The sequence below is a fragment of the Chiloscyllium punctatum genome, chromosome 5 (assembly GCF_047496795.1).
Source record: "Chiloscyllium punctatum isolate Juve2018m chromosome 5, sChiPun1.3, whole genome shotgun sequence".
Taxonomy (NCBI): Eukaryota; Metazoa; Chordata; class Chondrichthyes; order Orectolobiformes; family Hemiscylliidae; genus Chiloscyllium; species Chiloscyllium punctatum.
In genome coordinates, this window is record NC_092743.1 from 44,197,096 (window position 1) to 44,224,815 (window position 27,720).

General features: G+C 39.2%; 1 protein-coding gene and 1 long non-coding RNA gene across 22 annotated transcripts in view; one reads left to right on the top strand and one right to left on the bottom strand.

The window, feature by feature from the left end:
• Nucleotides 1-25,961, top strand: part of mterf3 (mitochondrial transcription termination factor 3) — a 41,966-nt gene extending 16,005 nt beyond the window's left edge. For 6 of the 20 annotated variants that reach the window (XM_072570167.1, XM_072570179.1, XM_072570164.1 and 3 more), the window contains 6 exons: nucleotides 14,883-15,032; nucleotides 16,083-16,272; nucleotides 18,465-18,612; nucleotides 21,903-21,974; nucleotides 22,642-22,803; nucleotides 23,700-25,961. In XM_072570167.1, coding sequence (XP_072426268.1) covers nucleotides 14,883-15,032; nucleotides 16,083-16,272; nucleotides 18,465-18,612; nucleotides 21,903-21,974; nucleotides 22,642-22,803; nucleotides 23,700-23,894 — 917 coding nt within the window. In that variant the 3' untranslated portion in view covers nucleotides 23,895-25,961. The other 14 variants (XM_072570171.1, XM_072570174.1, XM_072570173.1 and 11 more) reach the window with 14 other exon arrangements.
• LOC140477030 (uncharacterized) lies at nucleotides 4,420-7,156 on the bottom strand. 2 transcript variants are annotated; one of them, XR_011960642.1, is made up of 4 exons: nucleotides 6,576-7,156; nucleotides 5,883-6,067; nucleotides 5,008-5,085; nucleotides 4,420-4,888 (listed from the first exon to the last, which is right to left on the bottom strand). It is a non-coding gene; the product is annotated as an uncharacterized lncRNA (long non-coding RNA). The 2 variants fall into 2 exon arrangements; XR_011960641.1 differs by lacking the exon at nucleotides 5,008-5,085 and having other exon boundaries at nucleotides 4,422-4,888; nucleotides 6,576-7,129.
• Nucleotides 25,962-27,720: the final 1,759 nt, after the last annotated feature.

Consider the following 27,720-nt stretch of genomic DNA (forward strand, 5'->3'; position numbering starts at 1 on the left):
TTAACAAGCCAGGTTTCATTCTGGAATATGACATGACATTTCCAGGATGATCATCTGTTGGAATTAGAACAACACAAAGTTGTTACCAGGCGATTACTCTACCCTTTCCACCCATTACTGAGAAGGAAACTATCCCCACAACTCAGCAGAAAAATTAAAACATTTATGTGAATAAATGGGATCTTGCCAACATTGTGTACATCTTAAGAGCTAATTTAAAAATTAGATCACCGAATAAATGCTATTCCACTACTCAATTCTGTGATGAAAACTGGAACTGCTACCACGAATAACAGGGTTGCAAATTAACACTTTCTGCAGACCGACAAAGAATAGTTGCAGCCGAAAACACAAACCCACATAATACTCTCCAGGGAACAATTCTTGGGTCAGTTACAAAATGTCTGGTGATCAATTATAATGTTGGCTGAACAATATCTAATGAGCAAATGCTCCTGGAATCGACCTGTAAATTCAACGGTTGCTATAGTCTCCGTGGGATTAAGTGTCTTAATGTATACAAAAGAGATTGCAAACTGTAATTGAGGAAGGTTTCATAAAAGCAGCACACTTTTTCCAATAACAAGTTCCCACAACCACAGCGCTTTCTCTTATCAAAGTTATTTTTTACAAAATCAGATGTTTTTTTATTCTGTCATGGACATTATTAGCATTTGTTCCTAATTCCTAAATGCTATTGAGATTTATACATTTATACAAATTTTCAATGTTTTAAAATCATTACAGATTTACTCCAAGCAGCGGGAAACTAGATTGCAAACAGGATCAGGGACTTTGATTTCTTTTTCCCCCCACTAGTCGATGAAAGTGTGTCACAGTTTTCCTTAGCAATGGAAAATAAATTGCTTTTTCAGCACAGATTGGGACATGAACCTAGATTGTGTCAATTTTCAGATTGAATGCTTGTAAAATTCAAAATAATATAACAAACACCAACCATCTGCCACTCATATGGTTTTGTGTAACAGCACAAGAAAATTTATTGTCACTCTGTTACTTGGTTTGGTAGTTAAAAAAATAATGTCTTGTTTATATTCTGTCCCCTTATTTAAAATGGATTAAATTGAGATTGAGATGTCAAGATGCAGATGCAGTCCAAAATAACACAACACTGCTTCAAAATCTTTTAAAATTCAACTGCAAATCAGCAAAGAAACATTAAATTCATATTTCTGTAAAATTATGAATGTTGTTCCTTCATTGAGCCAGGGGGAAAGAAACCTCAACTGCCTCTCAGTAGCACTGCAGTTTCAACTTTTCTTCTTAAAAATGTTGATAATAGTGATCACAGAAACTGATTAAAAATAGGAAGAAAACTCAACTGCAAAAGACGAACTGTGACGATAGTTGAATTTGGGTCTCCTTGCTAGGTACTAACCTATATTAGAACAAACCAGCAATCTCAGCCAAGAATTTCCATAGAATTACCCTTCAAAGTTTACTTATTTATAACAGAATAGGTAGGCATTGGATTCCAAATTGTGTAATATCCTTCTCACCTTCTTAATAAATGTCAGGATATATACAACAAGTATTTTTACAGATATGTTTGGTTATATGCTGCCAAGAACAACATGAGAAGAAAAAAATTAAAAATTTTCAACTAGTGATAACAAAAGAATATTTCTAAATTAATTTTGATTACAAGCTTTGACTATTCACTGCCATTCGTACGTCCAACGGTCTAACTGCATCAATGCTCATCAGTTAGGTTTGACAGACTCCAGGAGCATCACATCAACTGAAACAATAAAACATGTGATGTTTACAGAAATCATACAAGTCAGTCACTTAGAGTCAGAGACTCATAGAGATGTACAGCATGGAAACAGACCCTTCGGTCCAACCCATCCATGCCAACCAGATATCTAAACCCAATCCAGTCCCACCTGCTCACATCCTGCCAAACCCTTCCTATTCATATACCCATAGGTGAAAGTGAAGAAAAATAAGAATACAAAAGTGCTAGATTCAGCTGAATACTATAAATGAATGCAAAATGAATGAATTTAAATGAAGGAATAACTTTAATGCATCTTGGATTTTTCTCATTATAGAATAATGCTAAGGAATGACAAATGATAAGAGCCACAGGCTTTTAATCTTCATGAAAGTAGTGTTACAACAGGCAGCAACTTGATAATCTGAATGCATTCTTGTCCTACATACCATTACATCTGCTTTACATGTGGCACAGCGTAGATTAGGATCCATTACAGATTTCACTTGTTCAAAATTCAGGAACAGCAAAAATACCAGGAAAAGGAAATACAGCACACTGAGGCCTGAAGTGATGCACAAGATAAAGCAAAACCCATAGTAAACAACATGTTAGCTAATGGTGAGCTCAAATCATGAGGTGCACTTGGTCAGATCTACAAGCTTTTAGTAAATGCAGTGCCAGGGACCTTGGTTCGATTCCAATCTGGGGTGACTGTGTGGAGTTTGTACGTTGTGCTTGTATGGGTTTCCTCCGGCTGCTCTGGTTTACTCCCACAGTCCAAAGATATGCAGATTATGTGGATTGGCCATGCTATAGTGCCCAGACAAGGGAAGTTAACTGTGATAAATATGGGGAAGGGTAGGATGCTCTTCCAGGGTCAGTATGGTCTTGATGGGCAACATTGCCTCTATCTGTACTGTACAGATATTACATTGTCTAAGTCAAAGCAGAAGCTGAATTAAATTTCATATTTGGAATCACCCAGTTTGCAGTTGAAACTCCAACACAAGATGTCAGCAGTAATCCATTATGTCAAGTTGCATCTGAATTTTGCATCTCACCAATTCAGGAAATAAATCCCTTAAATCTGATCTGCCATTCAGTGAAATCTTGACAAATCCAAAAAATCCTCAATTCTATATTCTTGCCTTTTCCATGTAACACTTTATTCACTGATTAAAAATCTATCCATCCAAGTCCTGAATATACTTAATGATCCAGCCTCAATAGTTTTCTGCAGTAAAGAATTCCATAGACTCACTCCCCTCAGAGAAGAAATCCCTTTTCACCTGCATTTTAAGTGTGTGATCTCTTATTCTGCGATGATGTACTCCTGTCCCAAACTATCTGCACAAAAATTGGAGGTGTAGTGGACAACGAAGAGGGTTACCTCAGATTACAACGGGATCTTGACCAGATGGGCCAATGGGCTGAGAAGTGGCAGAGTTTAATTCAGACAAATGCGAGATGCTGCTGCATTTTGGGAAAGCAAATCTTAGCAGGACTTGTACACTTAATGGTAAGATCCGAGGGAGTGTTGCTGAAAAAGAGACCTCGGAGTGCAGGTTCATAGCTCCTTGAAAGTGGAGTCGCAGGTAGATAGGATAGTGAAGAAGGCGTTTGGTATGCTTTCCTTTGTTGGTCAGAATATTGAGTACAGGAATTGGGAGGTCATGTTGCAGCTGTACAGGACATTGGTTGGGCCACTTTTGGAATATTGCATGCAATTCTGGTCTTCTTCGTATCGGAAAGATGTTGTGAAACTTGAAAGGGTTCAGAAAAGATTTACAAGGATGTTGCCAGGGTTGGAGGATTTGAGCTAAAGGGAGAGGCTGAACACGCTGGGGCTGTTTTCCCTGGAGCGTCGGTGGCTGAGGAGTGACCTTATAGAGGTTTACAAAATTATGAGGGGCATGGATAGGGTAAATAGACAAAGTCTTTTCCCTGGGGTCAGGGAGTCCAGAACTAGAGGGGACTAGTTCTAGAGGTTTAGGGTGAGAGGGGAAAGATAAAAAAGAGACCTAAGGGGCAACTTTTTCACACAGAGGGTGGTACGTGTGGGGGGGAGGGGAGGGGGACCTCTCTCGTCAGGTCCACACCCCCACCAACCCAACCTCCACTCCCGGCACCTTCCCTTGCAACCGCAAGAAATGCAAAACTTACGCCCACACCTTCCCCCTCAGTTCCCTCCAAGACCCCAAGGGATCCTCCATATCCGTCACAAATTCACCTGCACCTCCACACACATCATTTACTGCATCCGCTGCACCCGATGTGGCCGCCTCTACATTGGGGAGACAGACCACCTACTTGCGGAACGTTTCAGAGAACACCTCTGGGACACCCACACCAACCACCCCGTGGTGGAACACTTTAACTCCCCCTCCCACTCCGCCAAGGACATGCAGGTCTTTGGCCTCCTCCATCGCTAGACCATGGCAACATGACACCTGGAGGAAGAGTGCCTCATCTTCCGCCTAGGAACCCTCCAACCACAAGGGATGAATGCAGATTTCTCCAGCTTCCTCGTTTCCCCTCCCACCTTATCTCAGTCCCAACCCTCAGACTCAGCACCGCCTTCTTGACCTGCAATCTTCTTCCTGACCTCTCCGCCCCCACCCCCTCTCTGGCCTATCACCCTCACTTTAATCTCCTTCCACCTATCGCATTCCCAATGCCCCTCCCCCAAGCCCCTCCTTCTTACCTTTTATCTTATCCTGTTTGGCACAGCTTCCTCATTCCCGAAGAATGGCTTATGCCCGAAGCATCGATTCTCCTGCTCCTTGGATGCTGCCTGACCTGCTGCGCTTTTCCAGCAACACATTTTTCAGCTCTGATCTCCAGCATCTGCAGTCCTCACTCTTTCCTCTATATCAGCTAGGTCTAGGCATAAGTTATAAGCATTCACAACCATTTATTCATATGGAATCAAACCAGGAATCAATGATTCACTTTTTGGACTCACTTGCTAAGTTTTCATAAGCAATTCGCAAATAATTTTCAAAACGATAACATACTAAACTAACTGGGAAAAGAAAGAAATTCAAGTCCCAAATATCAGAAAAGACTTGCAGCTTTTATTGTAGCTTCAGAGCTTACTAAAAACCATCTTCTATATTGCTGGATGTGGTCTGGTGAAAGGACCTGAAACATAAATAACATGCAAACAACATTGCATGAATAAACAAATTATTTTAGAATGTGGAAAATAATATGTAAGAAGTGTGATCAATCACAATTCTCACTTGTAACAAACAACTTACCATTGGTTAAAACTCACACAACACCAGGTTATAGTCCAACAGGTTTAATTGGAAGTACTAGCCTTCGGAGCGCTACTCCTTTATCAGGTGGTTGTGGAATACACAATTGTAAGACACAGAATTTATAGCAAAAGTTTATAGTGTGACATAACTGAAATCATACATTGAAAAATACCTTGATTGTTTGTTGAGTCTTTCATCTGTTTGAATACCATGATAGTTTCATTCCTTTCATATGTAAATGACAAAACGTTTTTTTAAAAGTTACATTCTCAGGTTAATTGTAACAGTTGGTGTTCGCCAGATACTATGTTGAAGGTGTTAGCCCCCTGTGTTCTCTGTCTGTGCCATAATGTTTGGACTGATTCTAATCTAAAAAAATAGTTAACAGAGTCTTACATGAATTTATGCAGTTTTTGAGCAGAGTACAATGTAACTTTGCAAGTACAAATTCACTCCACAAACGTATATGTATATGTGTGCATGTGGGTTTTTGTGTGTTTGTATGTATAGGAGTCTGTCTGGATTGGGGGTTGTGAGTGTGAGAGAGAATGTATATATATATATATGCGTATGTGAGTGTATGTCTAAGTCTGTGAGGAGGTGCATGTGTGAGTGTGGGAATGCTAGAGACTGCTAGAGAGAAAGACAGAGACACAACTCCTAACCCAAACAGACAGCCAGACAGAGAGAGATACTTCCTAACCCAGACGGATAGAGAGAAAGACAGAGACACACCTCTTAACCCAAACAGACAGAGAGAGAGAGAGATGCTTCTTACCCAGACAGAGAGAGAGAGAGAGACAGACAGACAGACCCCTCCAAACCCCCAGACCCAGAGATACTTCCTATGTCAGACAGAAACAGAAACATACCTCCTAATGCAGAGAAACAAAGACCTCTGAACCCAGACAGACAGAGACATCTCCTCATCCAGAAAGACAGACGGTGAGACTTCATTCCTGATGAAGGGCTTTTGCCTGAAACGTCTATTTTCCTGCTCCTTGGATGCTGCCTGACTTGGTGTGCTTTTCCAGCGCCGCACTCTCGAGTGAGACATCTAACCGAGAGAGAGAGAGACCTCCTAAGCCAGACAGACAGAAAGACACCTTCTTACCCAAACAGAGAGAAAGAGAGATACACAAACATTGTAACCCAGATATTCAGTCTGCCAGACAGAGTGATACCTCCTACCCCAGCCACACAGACAGGGTGAGAAAGAGAAACACACACACTTCCTAACCAAGATAGCAGGAGCTGCATCCTGGCCCAGGATATTCAGCACATACATTTACTAATCTAGACAGAGACGGAAAACCATCACTTCACTCAGATCAACAGATCACACAGAAACACTCTTAACTAAGATCGAGGCACCAGCTAACCCAGATCAAGCACGAAGAGACAGAGAAAATTCCTAACCCAGTCTAGCTGGACACACAGAGAGGCACCTCCCAGCCATCTGTATCAGGAGAGAGAAAGAGACAGCTCCTAATCCATCTTGAGACTCCTAGATTGAAAAAAGCATCCTGAATCTAAACTGTAGCAGATGAGAGAGACCTTCTTACCCAGCTCAGCAGGACACAGATTGGAGAGTGATTGAGTAGGTTATGCCTGTACTCATTGGAATTTACAAGAATGAAAGGCAACCTTACTGAAATATTACAAGATTCTTAAAAGGATTCAAGAGGGTACATGTGGAAAGATTGTTTCCCCCTTGGGAGAGCCTGGGACCAGAGGGCATAATCGTAACAAGGGGCTTAAAACAGGGACGTGGAGGATTTGCTTTCTCTGAAGGGGCAATTATTCTTTGGATTTTTTTATCCAACAAGGCTTTTGAGGCAGAGGTTTAAAGTATATACAAGTTATTAGAGTTTAATAACTTGAGTAAAATTCTTGTATGCTTAATATAACATACTTAAAATACTTAATAAGTGTAAGGGAATCAGGGGTTGAGGGGGAAGGCAGCAAAGTGGAACTGAGGATTGCCAAATCAACCATGATGAAGTCGTGAATCGGCGGCGAACTATGTGCCGTACGGCGGAGCTGCAGCAGGGGGATCCTGTGCCGTACGGCGGAGCTGCAGCGGGGGGACCATGTGCCGTACGGCGGAGCTGCAGCGGGGGGACCATGTGCCGTACGGCGGAGCTGCAGCAGGGGGACCCTGTGCCGTACGGCGGAGCTGCAGCGGGGGGACCATGTGCCGTACGGCGGAGCTGCAGCGGGGGGACCATGTGCCGTACGGCGGAGCTGCAGCTTGTGCTGTCCTGTTTCTCTTCCTCCCTGGAGCAGTGCTGACTCGGTATTGACTCTGTGTTTCCCGGTCGGAATGATTAAGGTGAGGACTGTTGTGTGCACTATCCGGTGCTTTGACCCTACTCTCTCCAGGTACACCAACCCAAGTATTTACTCCCTGTTACCGCTCCGATAAACTCCCCCAGACTTACATCTCCTTCCGAAAGTGAGCTGATGCCCACACATGGACGGAATCCTCCAGCTGCTGAATACTCGGCGCCTGACAAAGGCCTCAACGCGTTTTTAACAGCTTTCCCAACTCGTTTCTGTTCTCCCGCCGCTTCTTTTAAATGTGTACAATTTAGAACATGAACAGTATGTAGTCTTGGGGACATTTGGTCACTCGAGGATATGCCAGCTCCCTTCAGAACAACCCATTCGATCCCATTCACATTCCCAATCACTGTAAGGTCACACAGTGCCTGTTCAATCTCCTTTATTGATGGTCATTGATGGTCTCTATTTCCAACACCCTGATGGGCAGCATCTTCAAGGTCATTTTTACTTGTTCCTTTAAAAAAGGTTGTTCCTCACTTTCTCCCTGTTTGTCTTACCCAAAGCTTTAAATTCTGTGTTCCTCAGCCCTTGCACCATCGCCTCGTTGGGGACAGTTTTTCCTTGTCTACTTTATTCAATCTTCTCACAGTCTTTTACAGCTCTTACTAAATCTCCTTTGTTTCAGGAGAACAACATCCAACTTTTCCAAATTAACCTTGCAGTTAATATCACTCATCCATGCAGCCATTTTGGTAAGTTCCCCCTGCACCCTCTACTGTGATCACAAGAACTAGTTGCATACTCTATAATCTCTCGGTCTGGAAACGTATTGTTGAGAAACTTAAAAAATAAGTTCTCTGGAATTTTTCTTTGAGCAGACCAGAGCCAGCTGCAGCAGATTGGGAAGCATGAGTTCATCTGGTTGAGGAGAGCACAGGATTTCGAGGGCTGAGTGACTTTGTAACCTTGTGTTGTACTCTCACACCCTACAGGATCACCTCATCCTCTCTACCAACTGCCATTTTTCACGCAAACTCTCTTTGCTCAAGTGTTTTTGAGCAGACCCAATCATTCTCAGGATATAGTTTGTTTTTTAATCTCATTATGGCATGTAAGAAAAGTCCCGCAAAACGTAAGCATGTTACACTTACAATATCAGAAAAGGTTGAAATCATAAATAAACTAGATCAAGGTTCTTCAGTAAAAATGTTGTGTGAGGCATATGGTGTGGGAATCACAACAATTTATGACATCAAGAAGCAACGTGAAAAGCTATTTAAATTCTGTGCTGAAAGTGACACAGTTCAAGGAATTAGTGAGCGTAAAACGCTGCATCGTGCTAAGTCTGCTGACCATGACAATGCCCTGTATAAATGGTTCAGACAACGTCGTAGTGAGGGGCTCCCTATTTCGGGGACAATGCTTATGGAAAAGGCCAAACAATTTCATAATGATTTGAAGATTAATTCTGTGTGTGAGTACTCTCAAGGCTGGTTGCAGAGGTTTAAACATAGGCATGGAATTCACCTGAAGGGAACTGGTGAAAAGAGCTCTGCAAATACAGAGGCTGTCAAATGTTACATAACTGACTTTGCAAAGTTGATGAAAGATGAGGATCTTAGCCCTGAACAAATATATAATGTGGATGAGACAGATATTTTCTGGAGATGTTTGCCACAACACAGGCCTGTTGGTACAGAGGAAATGATGGTACATGATTACAAGGAATCAACAGAAAGACTAACTGTGCTTGCATGCACAAATGCTGCCGGAACACATAAATGTAAACTTTTGGTTGTTGGTAAAAGTCCTAAGCCTCGTGTTTTCAAAGGGATGAAAATTATGCCGGTGCTTTATGAAGCTAATAAATGTTCGTGTGTTACTGAAGAAATATTGAGTGACTGGTTCCATAATCATTTTGTTCCAGAGGCTCGTGCACACTGTCAAAAGGTTGGGTTGGCTGCAGATTGCAAAATTGTTCTTCTTTTAGACAACTGTACACCTCACCCTCCTAGAGAGCAATTAGATGCTGACAATGTCTTCCCTACCTATCTACCCACTACTTGTACATCTTTAATTCAGCCAATGGACCAAGGAGTTATTAGGTCAATGAAAAGTCACTACAGGAAGAGTTTTTTACGTCGTCTTGTGACCAGCTACAATACTGGTGGTATTGATGCCTTTAAGACTGCCCTCAGTCTCAAAGATGCTATATGGTGTTTGACAAATGCATGGGACAGTGTAACGAGGAGAACCTTACAAAACGCATGGCGTAAGTTGTGTCCTGAAATTATATTGAATGATGAGGACATGGGGGAAAGCTCTGACGCCTTTAGTTTAAGTGAAACCAAGGCAATGGTGACTGACCTCTTGTGTTGTACCAAGCAAATGGGAAGTGACTTGGATGAGGAAGACATTTTGGCGTGGTTAAATGGTGAAGATAATACTTCAGTTGTACAACAAGTAACAGATTCAGAGATAATTGAGGGTGTTTTACACTACAAGTCTGAGGATAGTGACAACAGCGATGAAGAAGATAATGTTACTGGGGATAAGATTACCTTGGAAGAGGGAATCAGTCTAGCTTCCCGCTTCATTCGCTTTCTTGAGCAACAAAGTTTTGTAAGCCAGCAAGATGTAATGCACATACACAGGATCCAAGAGAAGTTGATAAATGAGCAGCCGAAACACATGAAACAAATGAGGTTACAGCAAATGTTTGATGAAGTTGGAAAATCCTTTGCACACACACCATTAGCATCACCGAGCTCGATCCCATCAACCAGTGGACCCAATGACACAAAGGACCCAGAGTTGACTGCTCTTGCCGTCAATTATCATCCACTCTCTCCTACACCTCTTCTAGATATTGGTGACATAAAGCAATGTATGGAATAACTTGTTCCCTTTACGTCACCAACAACATTTTGATAAAGTACTTTGGAACTGGACACATGAATAAGCATAGTTGAATAAGTAAAATAACATTTATAAAGTAATAACAGAATTGATCAGTATTTTATGTTTCATAAAATATTTTATATCCATGAGGTTTTCCAATTCTATTACTTTTGATTCAGAATTCTAATATTCATTATCCAGAAATGGCTTGGTCCCAAACATTGTAGACTCGAAAGGTTGCATATGGCTTAATCAGAGCTTTATAAGGGTTCAGCATAAATTCATTTTTGTATACTCCTGTTTATGAAGATAAAAGATCTGATATGCTTTGCTAACCAATCTCTCAATATGTCTGAAACCTTCAATGAAAAATGCATGTACATGATTTTCTCATTGTTCCTGCACTTATTTAGTTTAAGCCATTAGGTCCTTATTGCCTGTTATCCATGTGCAAAGATGAATCACCTCTCACTTCTGCATATTAAGTTCGGTGTTCCAGTTGTTTGCTTGCATATGTCCTTGTTAGTGGTATCACCATTGACCACAGTTCTTTTCACTTTCCCGCACTGTATTTATCAGAGTGCTGTGGTTTCAGCCATTGAGCCCTGGGGTAACACTAGAGCACATGCAGTTTGGAGTTTCTTTCTGACCCTTAACCATCTTTATACCCATGTAACCTCTGTCCTATTCAATTTTGTTAACAAGTACATCAGACCTTTCAAAAGTCCACTTACACAGTCTGCATCAAGGAACCTTAGTCAAACATGATTTACTTTTAACAAAGCTAATGTTTATTAACCTAAATTTTTCCAAGTACCAAAAATTTTGCAGTTTGTCTCAAAAGGATTCCCTGTTGTCAATGGTTTTTTGTTAGGTCTGCAGTTATTGGGTTCTCTAAACATTGGTATTAAACATTTTTATGTCTCCAATTTTCTAGCAGCACCCCGGTATATGGTAAGGATTTGATGATTGTGGCCGGAGCCTGGGTGATTTTCACCATTACGTCTATCAGAAACTTTGAGGCTATGCTCCCTTTTAGTATGACATTTGTCATCGAGCCCTAACCGCCATAGCTATTCTAAACATTGCCCATCCTCATTTCTGGCCTGGCAGCTATGTCCGTTTTTATGTTAAAAATGTATGAATTGGTCTTCAAAGGGCACCTCCTATCACTGTCCTACTGACATCGACAGCCCCCTCCACTACATTGACATAGCTCCACTCTAACGGGTGAACAATCTTATCATTCAGTGCTCAATAGCCTCCTGTTGGCCCTCTAGTCACCATCTTTAATTGGTTGGTGATGGACACACTGTACTTCTGGTTAAAACTCGTGTTGCACATCAGGCGTATTTGATGGGGTCAGGACCCGGAAATGTACCCGTGCCAAAATTGCAATTCCAGAATGAAAATTCAGCCCATGGTCTACATTTCATATTTTTATCAACTATTTCAAATCTGTAAGTATCCAAAGGGTTAATGCTTTGAAACATGTAATTTTAACTTTAGCATAACATTTACCACAGTTCTCATGAATACAACTACTATTTTCTCATTACGTTTATTGTTTACAGGTTCATGTTAAATTGAACAAAAATGTCTTCACTGTGCCACCGCATTTGTTACCGATGGTCTTCATTGAGAATTATTGGTCTAGTTTGGTCTTCAAAGCAAGAAATAAAAGTGGTGCCTGTAGCATCCTATAGTCTTCAAAGTCGCTTTGGTTTAAATGCATGTCAATGCCTTTTGACTCAAAAACTCTGGATGTTGAAAAGGTCTGACTTGAGTTCTTCAGCATCAAGTTTGCCACCAAGTAAAGAAGATGGCAATGGATACCGGTTCACAGAAAGTGGTATTTTGCTAAACACAGATCATATCCATGGCAAAACAGAACTGCCTTGTGTGGTGAAAGATGTACAATCTGTGGGTAAGCTATGTTTTTTTCTGAATGCATTGAATATGTATATTGACATACATTTAATACACTATAGAACAACTTGATGCTGACAGTTTCTTCTTCATAGATCACTACACTAGTTGCACATCTTTAATTCAGCCAATGAACCAGGGCTGATCCATTAGATCAATGAAATGCCATTGCAAGAATTTTTCAGCGCCTTCATGTGAACACATACAGGACAACGGTGTTGGTGCTTTTGACCTGGGTTCATCTTCAATTGACATTCAGCTGGCTGGGTCCTAAACTCTGGAACCCCTCTTAAACCTCTCTACCTTTGTCTTCCTTTGATCAAGTCTATCTTACTGGCACCTTGAGTGGCTCAGTGTGAAATCTTATTTAATAGCCTGAAGCTCCTTGGAATATTCTATTCTGTTAAAGGTGCCTTTTAAATGTCTTTGTAACAGTTATCCATAATTGAAATGTGCTTTTAGATTTTTATCTTGTGGTACCTCAGTCAAATATCAATTTATTTTTCTAATAAGCTGAAGTCTTAAACACCCGTAGACTTCTTGACCAACTGAGGTCAGACCACATAGTCTAAGATTAGAGTAGTGTTGGAAAAGCATAGCAGGTCAGGCAGCATCTGAAGAGCAGTAAAATCGACGTTTTGGGCAAAAGACCTTCATCAGGAATCTCAAAACGTTGATTTTCCTGCTCCTCAGATACTGCCTGACCTGCTGTGCTTTTCGAGCACGACTCTAATCTTGACTCTCATCTCCAGCATCTGCAGTACCCAATTTCACCTATCACATAGTCTTAAGCCTGCTTTCACCTGGGATTTAGATATATATTGCTATCCCTTCCATGTACTTGTGATGTGACTGTGTTCAAACTACAGACCAAACCTATACAGTGCACACCATGAGGTAGCAACATTACAGATACATAAATCCTGCGTGATACTTGTAATGTCTCTAAATTGTATGAATGATTGATGCACTACATTGTACTTTTATTGAGCTGAAAGAAATTACATTGATTAGTTCCAGTAACATTCAATGGAGCTATATATGTCTCATAATGGAGTTTCCTGATTACATATTTACAGGTCTTACTTTTGAATGGTGTTAAGTATCACATTAGATCTGAGAAGTTCTACAACATTGACCACAAATAAAGTGCTTAATGATTGTTAGGAAAGTAGGAAGGTTAGCAGACCACAACAGCAAGGTACTGCAGATGCTGGAAATCTGAAATGAAAACAGAAACTGCTGGAAATAAACAGGTCTAGAATCAAAAGGAAATTCGGACAGGAGTGGGGGAGAACTGATACTCAATTCTGAGGAAGTCTGCTAACAAATTACAGAAGGGCATTAATAAACTTGCAGAGTGGAAAAATAATTGGCAAATCAATTTCAACACAGATTATATTTTCTAGGAAAAATAAGGAGGTCATTAATTACTTGAAAGGTGCAGTCTACAATGAGGTAGAGGTACACTGTAAAGGGGTCCAGGGAGAATAAATACAACAATTGCTAAAAGTTGTGCCAAAAGTTAGCTAAGTCATTAAAAATGAAGTACACCAAATACTAGTCTTTAAATCAAGAGGGACAGAATTGAAAAGTAGGGAAGCTATGCTCAACCTATATCAAACCTTGCTTAGACTACACTGAGTGTACTGCATATTGTTCTGGTCATTATATTATGTAAATTGCTACACAGCAATAACTTCTATAACATCTGTAATGTAATGAACAGGCACTTCACAGGAGCATTATAAACAACGTATGTCACAGAGACAGGTGAGATATTGGGTCAGGTTACCAAAAGAGTTCAGTACTCAGAAGTGTCTTATCAGAGAAAAATAGAGTAGGACTGTAAAGAATGCAGATAAGAATTATAAGGTTGATACCATAAAGGTGTGGATAAACATAGCAGGAAAAGGTTAACAGATGAGTCTGTTAATCTTAGGCAAAAAGGCTGAAAGGAGACCTTTAAAATTACTAAAGATTTTGGTAGAGTGCTCACGGAAAGTTGCTTCTTGTGGGGGAGAGCATAACTACAGGCCATCAATATAGGACGGTCATGATTTGGAGATGCCGGTGTTGGACTGGGGTGTACAAAGTTAAAAATCACACAACACCAGGTTATAGTCCAACAGGTTTAATTGGAAGCACTAGCTTTCGGAGCGCTGCTCCTTCATCATGTGATTAATGAATCACCTGATGAAGGAGTGTCGCTCCAAAAGCTAGTGTGTTTCCAGTTAAACCTGTTGGACTATAACCTGGTGTTGTGTGATTTATAAATCAATATAGGATGTCACCACATTCAAAAGGACAATCAAAAGTAACAATCTCCCTGAAGAATTGTGAAGCTTTCTGCCACAGGATTTGGTTAAATCCTACAGTTAAGAATTTAAGGCACAGGTAAACAAGCAGATGTGGGGGAAGGGAGTAAAGGTTTGAATAGGTAAGGTGAGAAGGTTCAAGTTGAGCAAAACCACTGGCATGAAACAAACACTTAGTTAATGCTGGAGAAACTCAGCAGGTCTGGTAACATGTGTGAAAAGAGAAACAGAATTAATGTTGAGTCCAGTATGATTCTTCAGAACCACTGGCATTGACTGGTTGACCCAAATGGCCTGTTTCTGTGCCATATAATTCTATGAAATCTAATACATGTGTGGTTAAAAGAAAAAGTGTTAAGTATGAAGAGGACCTTGCATTGTTCTGCTCTGCAATTGTACTCTTCAGTTAATTTAATATTTTTATTTAAATCTCAGAATTAGATGTTCCACCTTATTCTCCATTTGATGAATTATCTGAAGAAGAGGCTTTGCAAATTGAAGCAAGTCCTTCACTCCCTCCTACCTCATTTACCTTGCGTGACTATGTTGACCAGTCGGAGACGCTAACCAAGCTGGTCCTTCTAGGTATGTAATGATTCTATGAAAATAAATCTAAATAATTAAAGTGCTTTGGGGGCATTGATGCAGCAGACTCTCCTAGCTGACTCTTACTCACAAGTGCTCGCTATCTTTATTTGCCCAAGCTTCATGGTTAATTTTCTTTTATTTAACTTCCATTCAAGAATTAAATTATTGTGGATCGTAGACATCTGAAACGACAGAAAAGAGAAGGACAGTCAGTCCACTGAGTATTTCCAATACAGACATGGTGTTATTAAGAATTATGATTCCAAATGGTAAGTTACTCGTAAAAGGTGCAAAAACAGGAAAACAGCTGGACAGTACTGGAGAAAAGAAAATGAGTTGATGATCCTTGATAGAAAAAAAACTCTTGCAATCTCAGATAGTTCTGTACTTATTTGACGAACTCTTTCATTACTTTTAATTTTTTTTTTCAAATCTCTCCAAAGTCCAGTTATTTAGATGAAAACATTCTCTGTTGTCTAATTCTATGCTGATAGCTAGGAGATTTCAAAGTTGGTATTATTCTCATGGCCTTCCTCTGATCTTTTTTAAGTTCCTATAATTCTCCATCACAAAACAGGGATAGAACCATACGTCGTGTTCTGAATGAAGCCTAACTGCATTCTTGTGGAAGGATGTTACAGTGATTTTGTTCAGCATTAGAATATGCATGCAATATATTCATGGATTCTATTAGTTTTTATTAAAGCCTGATGGCTCTCATCATAAGTTTTTCGAGTCTTGTGGGGAAATTTGAAATAGGGAACACTCACCATTCACTTTGATGTTACTTGTTTCCTCATCTCCTAGATCACATCTTCTAGATTCCCTGTCTGTGCTAGTGCATACCATATTCATTCAAACTCCACATATGAACAAATTTTTGTTTGAATTCTGGACAAGTAGTATTGCTGTGTACAAACGTATGCTGTTAACATGTATAAAAGTATAATGCCTTCCTTTTAAACTAATTGTCGCAGCCAGAAAATAAATAACTGTGATTAACATTGTGCTGTATTGATCAATTTTATTACAAATCCTATCTTACAGGTGTAGATTTGTCTAAACTAGAAAGGCGACCAAATGTGGCCAATATGCTATTAAGACTGGATTTTAACAGAGATGTAAAAGAGAGACTTCTGTTCCTAAAAGATATAGGAGTAGATGATCATTTGCTTGGAGCATTCCTCACCAGAAACCCCTTCATTCTGACTGAGGATATGGAGAATCTACAGATGAGGTAATGTAAGGGATATTGAGATCTATCTAGCATAAGAAATACAAAGAAACTGGTGGCAAAGAAAAATCAGAAAGGAAATCTAGCTAAAAGCACAAAACAGAATGTCCAAGAATGACAAGAATACATAATAGGTAAAAAGAGGTATTCGCCCAATAAATGTCAATGGAGAAATGCTACCTCAAGACAGGGAACAAAAGCTGAAGTACTGTATTTAATTGTGGTTCTTAATGCTTGTGAAATAAAATAGTGGGAGACTGCAAGACTTGGTCTGCAGTTTAAAGATTATTAGACATAGAGTCTTGGTCATTCCAGCATGGGAGGATATGATTCAGACTATTGAGTCCAGTACTAGGAATGTGTTTGTGGTTGTGAACTTCATACATATCTTTGTTATTGCCAAACTAATCTATTCCAATGAATCTATCCTTCACCCTCTAAACTTTTAGCTTAGGCAAAATGTTGTACTCCTTCCTATACCAAGTCCTGATCTCTTGTCACTTCTTTTCTTTATGAACATCTTGGATCCCAGCCCCTCTGTCTCAACTTTAAAATTATGATTTATTCCCCTTTTACCTCTCCAATCCCTCCAGCAATATAAAACAACTCAGTGACTCTCCTTTCCTCAGGATCCAGTGTTCTGGGGGATCCCCCTGTCCCAATCTAATCATTGTTATGTCTTTGAACACTCCAGAGTTCACTGCTTAAACTTTCCATCTCCATTTTCTCTTATTAAGAACCCCTTGAATCAAATGAGTTTGAGTAAAGTTTTCTTATCTTAATTTCTCTTGGGTTTGATTTTTTTCCCCTTATAAATGTTTAAAATGTTTTTTTCAACAATTGAGTATTGTAAAGGACCAATGTGAATCCAAGTTGACGGTGGCAGTAGCAGGAGTAGTATTACTACTAAATTGATATAATAATTCTGCTTTATTTACAGGCTATTAAAGAAGTCTAGATAAACTACAATTAAAAGATAATTTTGTTAAAGCTACAAAGGTTGTTGAGACAAAGTTCATTAAGAAAAACCTATTAACTATATAGTATGTCAGGACATTGTTTTTGTGGGATTACATAGGGTGTATGGCACAGTCACAACCAAACCAACTAACCTAGATAACATCAGGGCTTATGTTCCACTCTCTCCCCTTCCCACCTATCCTCATCTAAAACTGCCATTATAACCCTTCTCCATCATATTCTTCTGTAATTTTCCTTAAATTATTCAATTCAGACAGTCACAGTGGTGGCAATTTCTATATTCTCACTACTCTGGATAAAGAATATCCTTCTGAATTCCCTGTTAGAATTCTTGGTGCTTATCCCGATGATGGAAGTTATGTTCTTCCTCACCAGAGGAAAAATGCTCTTTGTGCTATCAAAACATTTCTCAATTTTAGAAACTGTATATTGTCACTCTTTGTTTCATACAGAAAAGAGGTCTAGCCTGTCAATCTTTCCAATAAGAATGCACACATCAGTTCAGATTTAGCATCAATCCCATCCTTTTCTATTCTATCCCTCAAGAAATAAAATCAAGTGCTTGGTTTGTATTTTTATGACCTTGCTAACGTATGGCATAGTTTTTAGTGTTCAGGTGTATTTGTATTCTGAAATATCCCTTTGTTCCTCCTTCCCACTAAGACATGTCCATTCAAAGTAATAAATGACCACACTATGTTTTATCAAAAAAACTACCTCACATTTATTATTCATTTGCTAATTATTTGTCCATTTACAAGCGTTTTAATGTCCTCCTTAATCTGTCCAGTCCTCTTCAATGTGGTTTATGAATAGCCCTTCCCCCAATTTGTTGCACTGAAATTGGAAGTTATGCTTTTGATTCTGAAGTCTGAGTTGTTCATGTAACTTTTGAATAGCAGTAGACCCAATACTGATCCTCGTGGAACACTACTTCCCATCACTGTAACTGAGATTAACTACCAGTTACTCTCACTCTCTGCTTTTAGCCTTGAAGCCAGCAGTAATCAACTCTGCCCTCTGCCTCTTGACTCCATGTTTTCTTAGCTGTCATCAGTCATTGTACCAAATAATCAGATAAATAACATGTTCCCCTATATGCTAAAATAAAACTTTGTAAAATCCAAATATAGATGCAAGATGTTTGGTGATATCTTTGGTTTAAGTATCTTTTTTTCTCAATTCAGCATCAATGGTTTTTCATTTTCTTTTAGAATACAGTACTTGCAATCAAAGAAATTCAGCAAAGAAGCCATTTCAAGGATGGTGTCAGGAGCCCCTTATTTGCTAAACTTCAGTGTGGAAAGACTAGACAATAGGCTGGCATTCTACCAGAGAGAACTGAGATTAAATGTGCAAAAGGTACTGCTGTGTGATGAATTTTAACACTGCGTATGTGTGGCTCTCATGAGGGAAGTGAAGCAGTATGTTTTGAGACTTGATGCTATGGGCTGAGGAGACCTTCTACAATTGCTGTTTCTATAATCCAGTCATGGACACACAATAACCAAGCCTTAATGCTATTTTTTTTTTTCTTTTTCTTGTGGAGGTCCTGGGGAGGGGCCCCAAGGCAAGTCCCAGGCAACAGCAGTGAGGCAGGCCCCAAGCAGCAACAGGGAGAGTCCTTGTACGTGTGTGCACACAGTCACACTGATCTAATTCTCAAAAGGGAAAACACCCGAGTGGCCAGTGACAAGCACTGCCCTTCACATCAAAGGGCGACACTCGTGTTCTTTTTTTTTAATTTTTTTTATTTAACCCCCACACTACCGCCTAACTGCGGTAGTGCTAATTTTTCCCCAGCACCCATGGTGTGTGTGTGCAGGTGTGAAACACAGTGAAAGACACAAAGTGCACCAATCTTTATTCAATTTCCACCACCAGGAAGATATGAAAAACACCCGAGTGGCCAGTGACAAGTACTGCCCTTCACATCAAAAGGCAATGCTGTGTGATCAAAACAGTGAAGGGGAGGGTAGGGACTAAATCAAAATACAGTTGGAGGGAGAAATGATGCACTCCACTCCCTGCGGTGCCCACCTCTCCCTGAACAACTCCAGGGTGTTGGTGGACACCGCGTGCTCCTTCTCCAAGGACACCCGGGCTCTAACGTAACCCCTTAATGCCATCTATCCTGTCTTTAATCATTACCATCAATCATCAATGTTCCACATAGCATGAGACTGTTAATTGGATGGCCTGTTAATGGGCAGTCTAGATTTTAAAGTGATGCTTAATTACTTTGGCATTTAAAAGAAAAAAGGAACCTTATTTTTACTTGGCACCTTTCAAAGTACTTCATTTGAAATGAGTTGCTTTGAAATGCATTATAGGGGTTGCACAACAAAGATACCATAAAGAACAATGTGACGGATGATTAATTAATTTAATTTTTGTGATCTGGAGAGATTGACCAGTGTACTGACAAAAATGCCTTACTATTCACAAGTTTGACATGAAATTTTTAATATCCAACTAAATCAGAGACAAGAGAACCAGCCTCAGTTTAACATCTCACCAAAGAGTGACACCTTCGATAATACGAGGCTTTCTTAGTATTGTATTGGTCTGCCAGTTTACATGGTGTGTTCCTTTTCTGCAATAGACCTTGAGTTGTCAACATTCAGACTCCATTGTAAGAGTGCTATAAACTGAGCCTTACTACATTTGTAAGAAGTAAGAGTTATATGAGACAAGTGAATATTTTTGTTGAGACAGCATTTTACAGTATGATATGAATAGTTGACAATGTAAAAGGGCAAAGTTATACTTTGTTTTGCACTGGCGACAGGCAGAATTCCTTTTTCATGGGATCTTCATTCTCGTTGTTACAGATTCCTGCTGAAATTTGTTCAGAGTCTTTGGTGAAATATTTATTAATCTGAGGTTTTGCTATTCAGCTATTAACCTGAAATTACCAACATTGATGAAAAAAATGCTGAGACCTCTCTCTTTTACACACATGCTCAGTACCATCTAGTGAAATGAATCTAGCTGAAAAGGTTACCAGGCAGTTGTCCATTACCTTCTTGATGCGTGCGAACATCCTAACAAGTGAATACTATCACCACCCACTCTCTCTCTCTCTCTCTCTCTCTCTCTCTATCACACACTCACACACACACCTTGGAATTCAAAACATTTCAAGTGCACAGCTGAGAAAATGTTTATCATGTAGAGAATCCTTATTAAGGAATTACACTCCAATGTTATAGCCCATCAAGTTGGAACTGCAAGTGGATCTTTATGTTCCTCTAGCAGAACATACAATGGATTTATTGTAAATATACAGCTAACAGAGTGATTATTTTCTGCTGTTTGTGGTAAAATCAAAGTAGATTTGAACTTTATTACAAACTCCCTCTTATGTGAATTTTTCAAATGTTGAAATGCCTTTTCAGTTGAAATTAGATTAACATTATTCTTCATCAGTATAGCTGTTTGCTTTTGCTATGCTAGATGATGGCCTACAGCATTCTTCTAGGTAAAAGCTATATAATGCATTTTAGGAAGAGAAGACATCCCATGGGACTTTTACGAATTGTTTCCAAACAAATTGATTGTTGTGCCACATAGAGAGAATACAACAGAAATCAAAAGCTTGGTTAAACAAATGGAAGAATCTTCCGAAAGGAAGAGAACAGAGGGGTTTATGGAGAAAATTGTATCACTTTAAGGCTTAGCAGCGAATGGTGACGCAGTCGAGGGTGTTGAGAAGTCAAGGCTCAACTCAGAAGAAATAAAAGGAGAAATTACTGGCAATTTTCCATAGATGAGGATCCATGGAAAGAAAAGAAACATTTAAGGTTTCAGATCGATAATCTTTCTTCAAAACCGGATAAGGTTGCAGATGGAACCAATTTTAAGCAACAACAGAAATGTAGAAATGATGAATGTTGGGAATGGGAAAAAGGGAAGGTATGTGCTCTGACGGAAGGTGAGCGAGATTAATTGTAATGAAAGGGTTGATAGTTCACAGCAAAAGGTGATGGACAGTGGCATGAGCAGAGGAATAATGAATCTAAGGATGAAAGCAAAAGATGCTGGAAACATTCAGCAGGTGTTATATTCAATTTAATTAGTAGTGAATTGATTGGACACTTGGTGATAATCTAGAGCAAGATTACAAGGGGCAGCACAGTGGCTCAGTGTTCAGTACTGCTGCCTCACAGCGCCAGTGACCCAGGTGTGATTCCAGCTTTGGCCAACTGACTGTGTAGAGTTTGCACATTCTCCCCATGTCTGCGTTGGTTTCCTCGTGGGCTCCGGTTTCCTCACATCCAGAGATGTGCAGGTTAGGTAGATTGGCCATAGTGAATGTAGGGTTACGGGATAGGTTCGGGGGTGGGTCAGGGTGGGATGCTGAATATGTTGATGAGCTGAATAGCTTGCTTCCACACTGTGTAAGGGATTCTATGAATTTATTCCCCATTCTTTCTAAATGAAAAATACTGTTTTATCAAGAAAAAGTAATGATGGGTCTTCACTCAACTTTTCTCTCTCACCAGATTTGATTCTGATAATGGATCTTTATCTAAATGTTAACATTATTTTTTTTCCAGAGTCTAGAAATTCTGTTTTTCATTTGCGTTTGAAATGTTCTTCTCTTTTTACCTTAAATTTTAAGTTGAGTGTCTTTTATTTTTTGCTAGACACGTAATCTGGTCACCCGTCTCCCCAAATTGTTAACTGGCAGCTTGGAACCAGTCAAAGAAAATCTGAAAGTAGGTGGAATGACTCCTTTTTTTTCCCCAAGAGTAAAAGGTATTTACAAGATGCTAGTCCCTCTGTTGCCTGTGAGATATTGATCCTCTTTCTCCTGCAAGTCTCAGCAAGCAGGATCACACAACCCAAGTCAAATTGCCTTTGCTGGAAAGCATCTAAGACTCAAGACAGTCATCCCAAAATCCCTAACCCTTTCACTATGCAAATATACTTAATTTGTATCGGAAAACGATTAACTCTAAACTCGTACACAAAAACATAAACATTACAAAAGTCAAGGCAAGAAGTGTCCTAATCTTAAACAAATGCAATAGAAATCCTAAGATTTCAACATTAAGTTTACAACGGCAATTTCTGTTAAAAAGATTAATACTTCAAATAATGCATTTTACAATTCGTATTTCAAAAATATTTGGTATACAACGTTTCTTATTTAAAAGGAAAGCCATTACAAACAGTTACATGACAAGCTCATCTTGACTATAAGCAGAAAATGCTGGAAATAGTCAATAGGTCGTACAGATTTCCGACTTCCTGTTTTTGAACCAAAATGGAACCGATTTAACTTTGACTATTATCTAACGGCTGCAGTAGCTAGTTTTCCATCCAGTTGTGCCAATTTTATCATTGTAAAGCTCTCCCTCAGGCAATTTTGTTGTTTTCCAGGTTTGTCGGATTGAATTGGGATTTCGTGATAATGAAATCCAGCATATGGCAATCAGCGTCCCCAAACTCCTCCTGGCTAGTAAGAAAAAATTGACTAGACTGTTTGATTACTTACACAATACCATGGGAATCCCCCACCACCTGATTACAAAATTTCCTCAGGCAAGTATGACATTCTGTTCACCTTTTTATGTTAACTGTACTATGTCCTAGTCTAACAATATTCCAATGAATCCAGGATCTTGATTGAAGTAATTCTTTATTGCTTTATTAATATTGATTCCTTTTTAGATAATGAGAAATTATTTTAAAATTAAAATGGCATAACCACAGCATGTTTCAATTGAATTGGACCAATGCAATCTGAGAAATGAATTTCCCTATGCAGTGTCTCATTTAACGATACTGTGCTGATGTAAATTTGCAAATATTTTTAGCTGTAGTGAGGGAGTGCATAATAGCAACCACCCTAAGAACAGCCTACTATTCCTAAAAAATGTAAAAGGGTTATGAGTCAGTCACCTGGTCAAACCTTTCAGGATTTTTTTTATTTCTTCGCTCCATCATTATCAGGGTCTGTGTTCGCATACGACGTTGGATGGGTGACCAGCATCCTCTCGTTGCGTAGACTTGTGTGCATTATTGATGTAGGAATGGTTATTATTTTCTTCTCCCTCTTCCCCCACCTCTTTACACCCCAGTTTCCTTCCAATCTTTGCCAAAACCCAAAACCTCTCCATCCAACACCATTAGGGAACACATCTCCTTACCTTCAACATCTTAACACTATCAGTGGTATAGAGATTTACTAATTTTTCACAAAACATCTTATCTACGTAGTTTAATATGGAAAAATAGTTTTTCTTGTCATATTAGTGACTGTAATTAAAGACTTCAAAATTATTCATTTTGAATATTAACTTATTGGCTTTGGTGTTACAAAAGAATGTGTGTTAAGGTGATGGAAAAATGTTATTACTTATTATTTTTGTTACAGCATGTGTTGAGAATTAACTTTCTGCACCTATCTTTTAAAAAAAACTTTATTCTTGCCTTAGGTTTTTAATGCAAAATTTCTGAGAATAAAAGACAGACATCTGTTTCTTGAACACTTGGGACGAGCGCAATATGATCCAACTCAGCCTAACTACGTCTCACTGGATAAGTTGGTTGCAACACCTGATGAAGTATTCTGCGTGGAGATAGCAAAAGGCACATTGCTGGACTTTGAGGCATTCCAAAAAACACTTTAAATTCTCTTAAATGGTTTCAATATGTGCACATTTACAAAGAGAATAAGTAAATGTAGAGTCATGACTATTTTTCCTGTATATCCGATAACTAAATCAACTACTTCCAGACCAGTAGTTTGCTTAGTAGCAATAAGAGAGCTATCTGACAGTGAATCCAAAAAAAAAAGCTGTAATTCTTCTGAGTGCAATTGTCAATTTTGCCTCTAGTTTCAATACTCTGAATCAGTCCTCACTGGGAAATGGATTTAAATTTCCTTGAACTAATTTCTGCGGTCACTGCTTGCCAGAAAACTGCTACCTTTATCCTTTTATTATAAGCAGGATTTATTCCAGGGCCAAGAGGTGAATACTCGACACATTTGGTAAGAATATTGTAATGGCACTTGGACTAAAAATTTCTCCCAAAAAAGTTGAAAATTATGTGAATTCCTTTGAAAGCCACCAGGTTAAAATTCAATAATTTATTGATGCAAATAGGTATTTATATTTGTGAAATGATGCAGTGTTATTCGGCTCTGAATAACCTTGAATGTAGATAAACTTAACTTTGCAAATAATGTTCTAAACCCTTAGTTCTGTGTATTTTGACTTGCAGCTAACCTAAAAAGCAATTGCTGAAGGTAGACAGTGCCTCTATCTGGATTGTACATAGGTCAAGACAATGTTTTTTGAGCTGCTGTTTTATTTCAGTGAAAATTTGAAGGCTTTTACTCATCAATTAATGATTATGATAGACATGTTTTTATTCAGCAACTTATATTATCACCTCTGTTGACCTCTCCACTGCTTCTGATTTGCCACCTTTTTTTATCCAATATAGAGCGCACAGAAAATTCTCCAGTTCTCTACTGGGTTTGGTAGCATCTGTGACCTTTCATCAGAACACACATGTAATTCTGTTCTCTCCACAGATGCTGCCAGATCTGATAAATATGTCCAGCAATTTTTGTTTGTTTATCAGATGTTCAGCGTCCACAATATTTTGTTCATCTTTTGTTGTCTTTGAGACACAGCTACAAATTCCATCACCACTGATGCCATCACCATTCTTCTCTTTGGTCGCTCTGAAGCTAAATTAGACTATTAACTTGCAACCCTGAGCTGAGAGTCCAACTCTGTATTCTATATATGACCAAGAGTGCTTGCACCACTGTCAAATGATCTGTCTCCGCATATTGCTGAAATCATCATCCATGAAGATATGTGCCTTACACAAAATCCCAAAGCTCTTTACAGCTGATTAAATTCATTTTTCCTGAGATAAATATCGGAAAAATGGCAGCCAAATTGTGTGCTGAAGGCTCCCACGGCAACAAAATTATATTGAAAAGATAATGTGATATTGAAGGATGATTATTAGCCAAGACATTGGGAATAATTCTTCTGCTGTTTGAAATAGTGCCATTGGATCTTTAATGTCCGACAGAAAGGATAGATTAGGCCATAGTTTAATGTTTCAGCTGAAATATAACATTTCCTTCAGTACTGCACTGGATGCCAGTTTTGTAACTCAGGTCCTGAGGTGGGACTTGAATCCATAACTTCTGACTTGAAGGTACTGACTGAGCCATAGCTGTCACTGTCACATGTAGCTGTTACCTTTAGGTTTAATTGGTTCAGTGCTCTCCTAGCTACCATCCCTTAAACTTCAGCTACTCCAAAATTATGTTGCTTCTATCCTAACTCTTAAAAACTCCTGTTCACGCAAGACCCTATGCTTGTCACTTTGAAATTCTCATCTTATTTTGACATATCTCCATGGTCTTGACTCTCCCTCTCCCTGCAACCTCCAGCCCAATAACTCTTAGGCATCTGGTTTCTTCAACAGAGGCTTCTTGCAAATCTCCAATTTTCATTAATCCACTTTGCAGCTGTGGTGTCAGCTGGCAAGGACCTAAACTCTCCGTCCACCATTTCCAACGGACTGTCTCCATCTCTTCCTTTAACATGTTCCTGTTCACCACCTGCCTTAATATTTTTGAGGAGCTCAATTTCAAGTTTTGTTTGAAAACATTCTTGTAAAGCTCCTTAGAATATTTTATTTTAATAAAAGTGCTATTACAGATTCATATTGATAAATGTATTTAATCTGCTTGATTTTCTTGACAGCAGTCAGGCTTAAATACAATTAGAAGGAACTTTGCTGCTGAGCACTGAGGTGATGAATGACCAAGTGTAGGGTTTGACGTATCCTATTTCAGATGGCACTTACAGTTTATCTTTCATTCTAGGGATATGTGCTTTGCTGCCTAGGCCAGCATTTATTGCTCATCCCTAATTGTCCTTGAGAAAGTGGTGACAAGCACCTTGTTGAGTGGTCCATGTGTTGTAGGTCAACCTGAGTGCTGTTAGGGAGCAAGTTCCAAAATTTTAAGCCAGTGGCACTGAAGATATAGTTACAAGTCAGGAATGCAAGTGGATTGGAAGAAACATGCAAGTGTCAGTGTTCCCATGTGCCGTCATTGTCCTTTGAGCTAATAGCAGTTACAGGTTTGGAAGGTGCTTTAAAAATAACCTGATGAGTTACTTCTGTGCAAGTTGTAGATGTTGCTGTATATCAATGGTGGAGGGAGCGAAGGCTGCTTTATACATAATCTGTCACATGCTGGGTAAAGATTTGTCTACCTCAGCCTTCACCACACTTAATGACCCAACCTTGACAGCTTTCTCTGTTGTACAGAATTTCACAGATTCACTATTATGAGAAGAAATTCCTTCTTGTATCTGTCTTAAATGGGCAACACATTACTCCTGAGTTTATGCCTTGTGGTGCCAGACTCTCCCAAAGGGAAACAAGCTCTTCTCATCTATCCTGCTAAATGTCTCAAAAATCATATATGTTTAAAGACAGTCTCTTCTCAATCTTATAAACATCAGTAAGTATAAGCCCAACCTATTCAATATTTACTCTTCAGAAAATCCCTCCCTACCGAAATCAACTATGTCTCTAATGTTTCTAATGCCAGTACATCTTTCTTTAGATAAACGTTTCAAACCTGTTCCCAGTATTCCAGATGTGACTGATTAGCGCCTTGTATGTTTTAGGAAGACCTTTTTTTGTACTGCAGCTTTCTGCAGTATTTTTCCATTTAAATTAGACTTAGTTCTTCTGCCTACAAAAGTGCATGACCTCACATTTTCCACATTATCTTCCATCTGTCCACTTCCCTAAGCTTTCTGTATCCCTTTGTTGACTCTGTCATCTTCAATACGTGTCTTCTCATCTATTTCAGTGTCATCTGCAATCTTGGCAATAGTACTTTAACTACCACCCAAGTCATGAATATATATTGTTAATAACTGTGGCCCTAGCACTGATCACTGTGGCACTCCACTAGTTACAAGTTGCCATCCTGAATCTGCCCCTTTTATCCCAATCTTATTTTTCTACTCATTAGCCAATCACTTGTCTGTGCTAATATCCCCAACACCATCTCATTGAAATAGATAGGATTTTTCAGGGGCTTGACAATCGTTTCCCCTCATGGGGAAATCTAGGGCCAGAAAGCATAGTCTCTGAATGCTAATTTAATATTGAGATAAGGAAGAATTTCTTTTAAAGGTTGAGTCTTTGGCATTGTTTGCCACAGAGAGCTGTGGGGTTAGAGTCCTGAAGTCTCTTTGGGGCTGATATAGATTCTTGATCAGTAATGGAATCAAAGGTTATGGGAAAGAACAGGAAAGTGGATGTGAGGAGTATCAGATCAGCCATAATCCTACTGAATAGTACAGCAAGCTTAAGGAACTGCGTGGCGTATTCCTGTTCCTATTTCTTATGGACTTATTGTCCTAGGTCTATCCTTAAACATCTGCACAAAGAAGAACA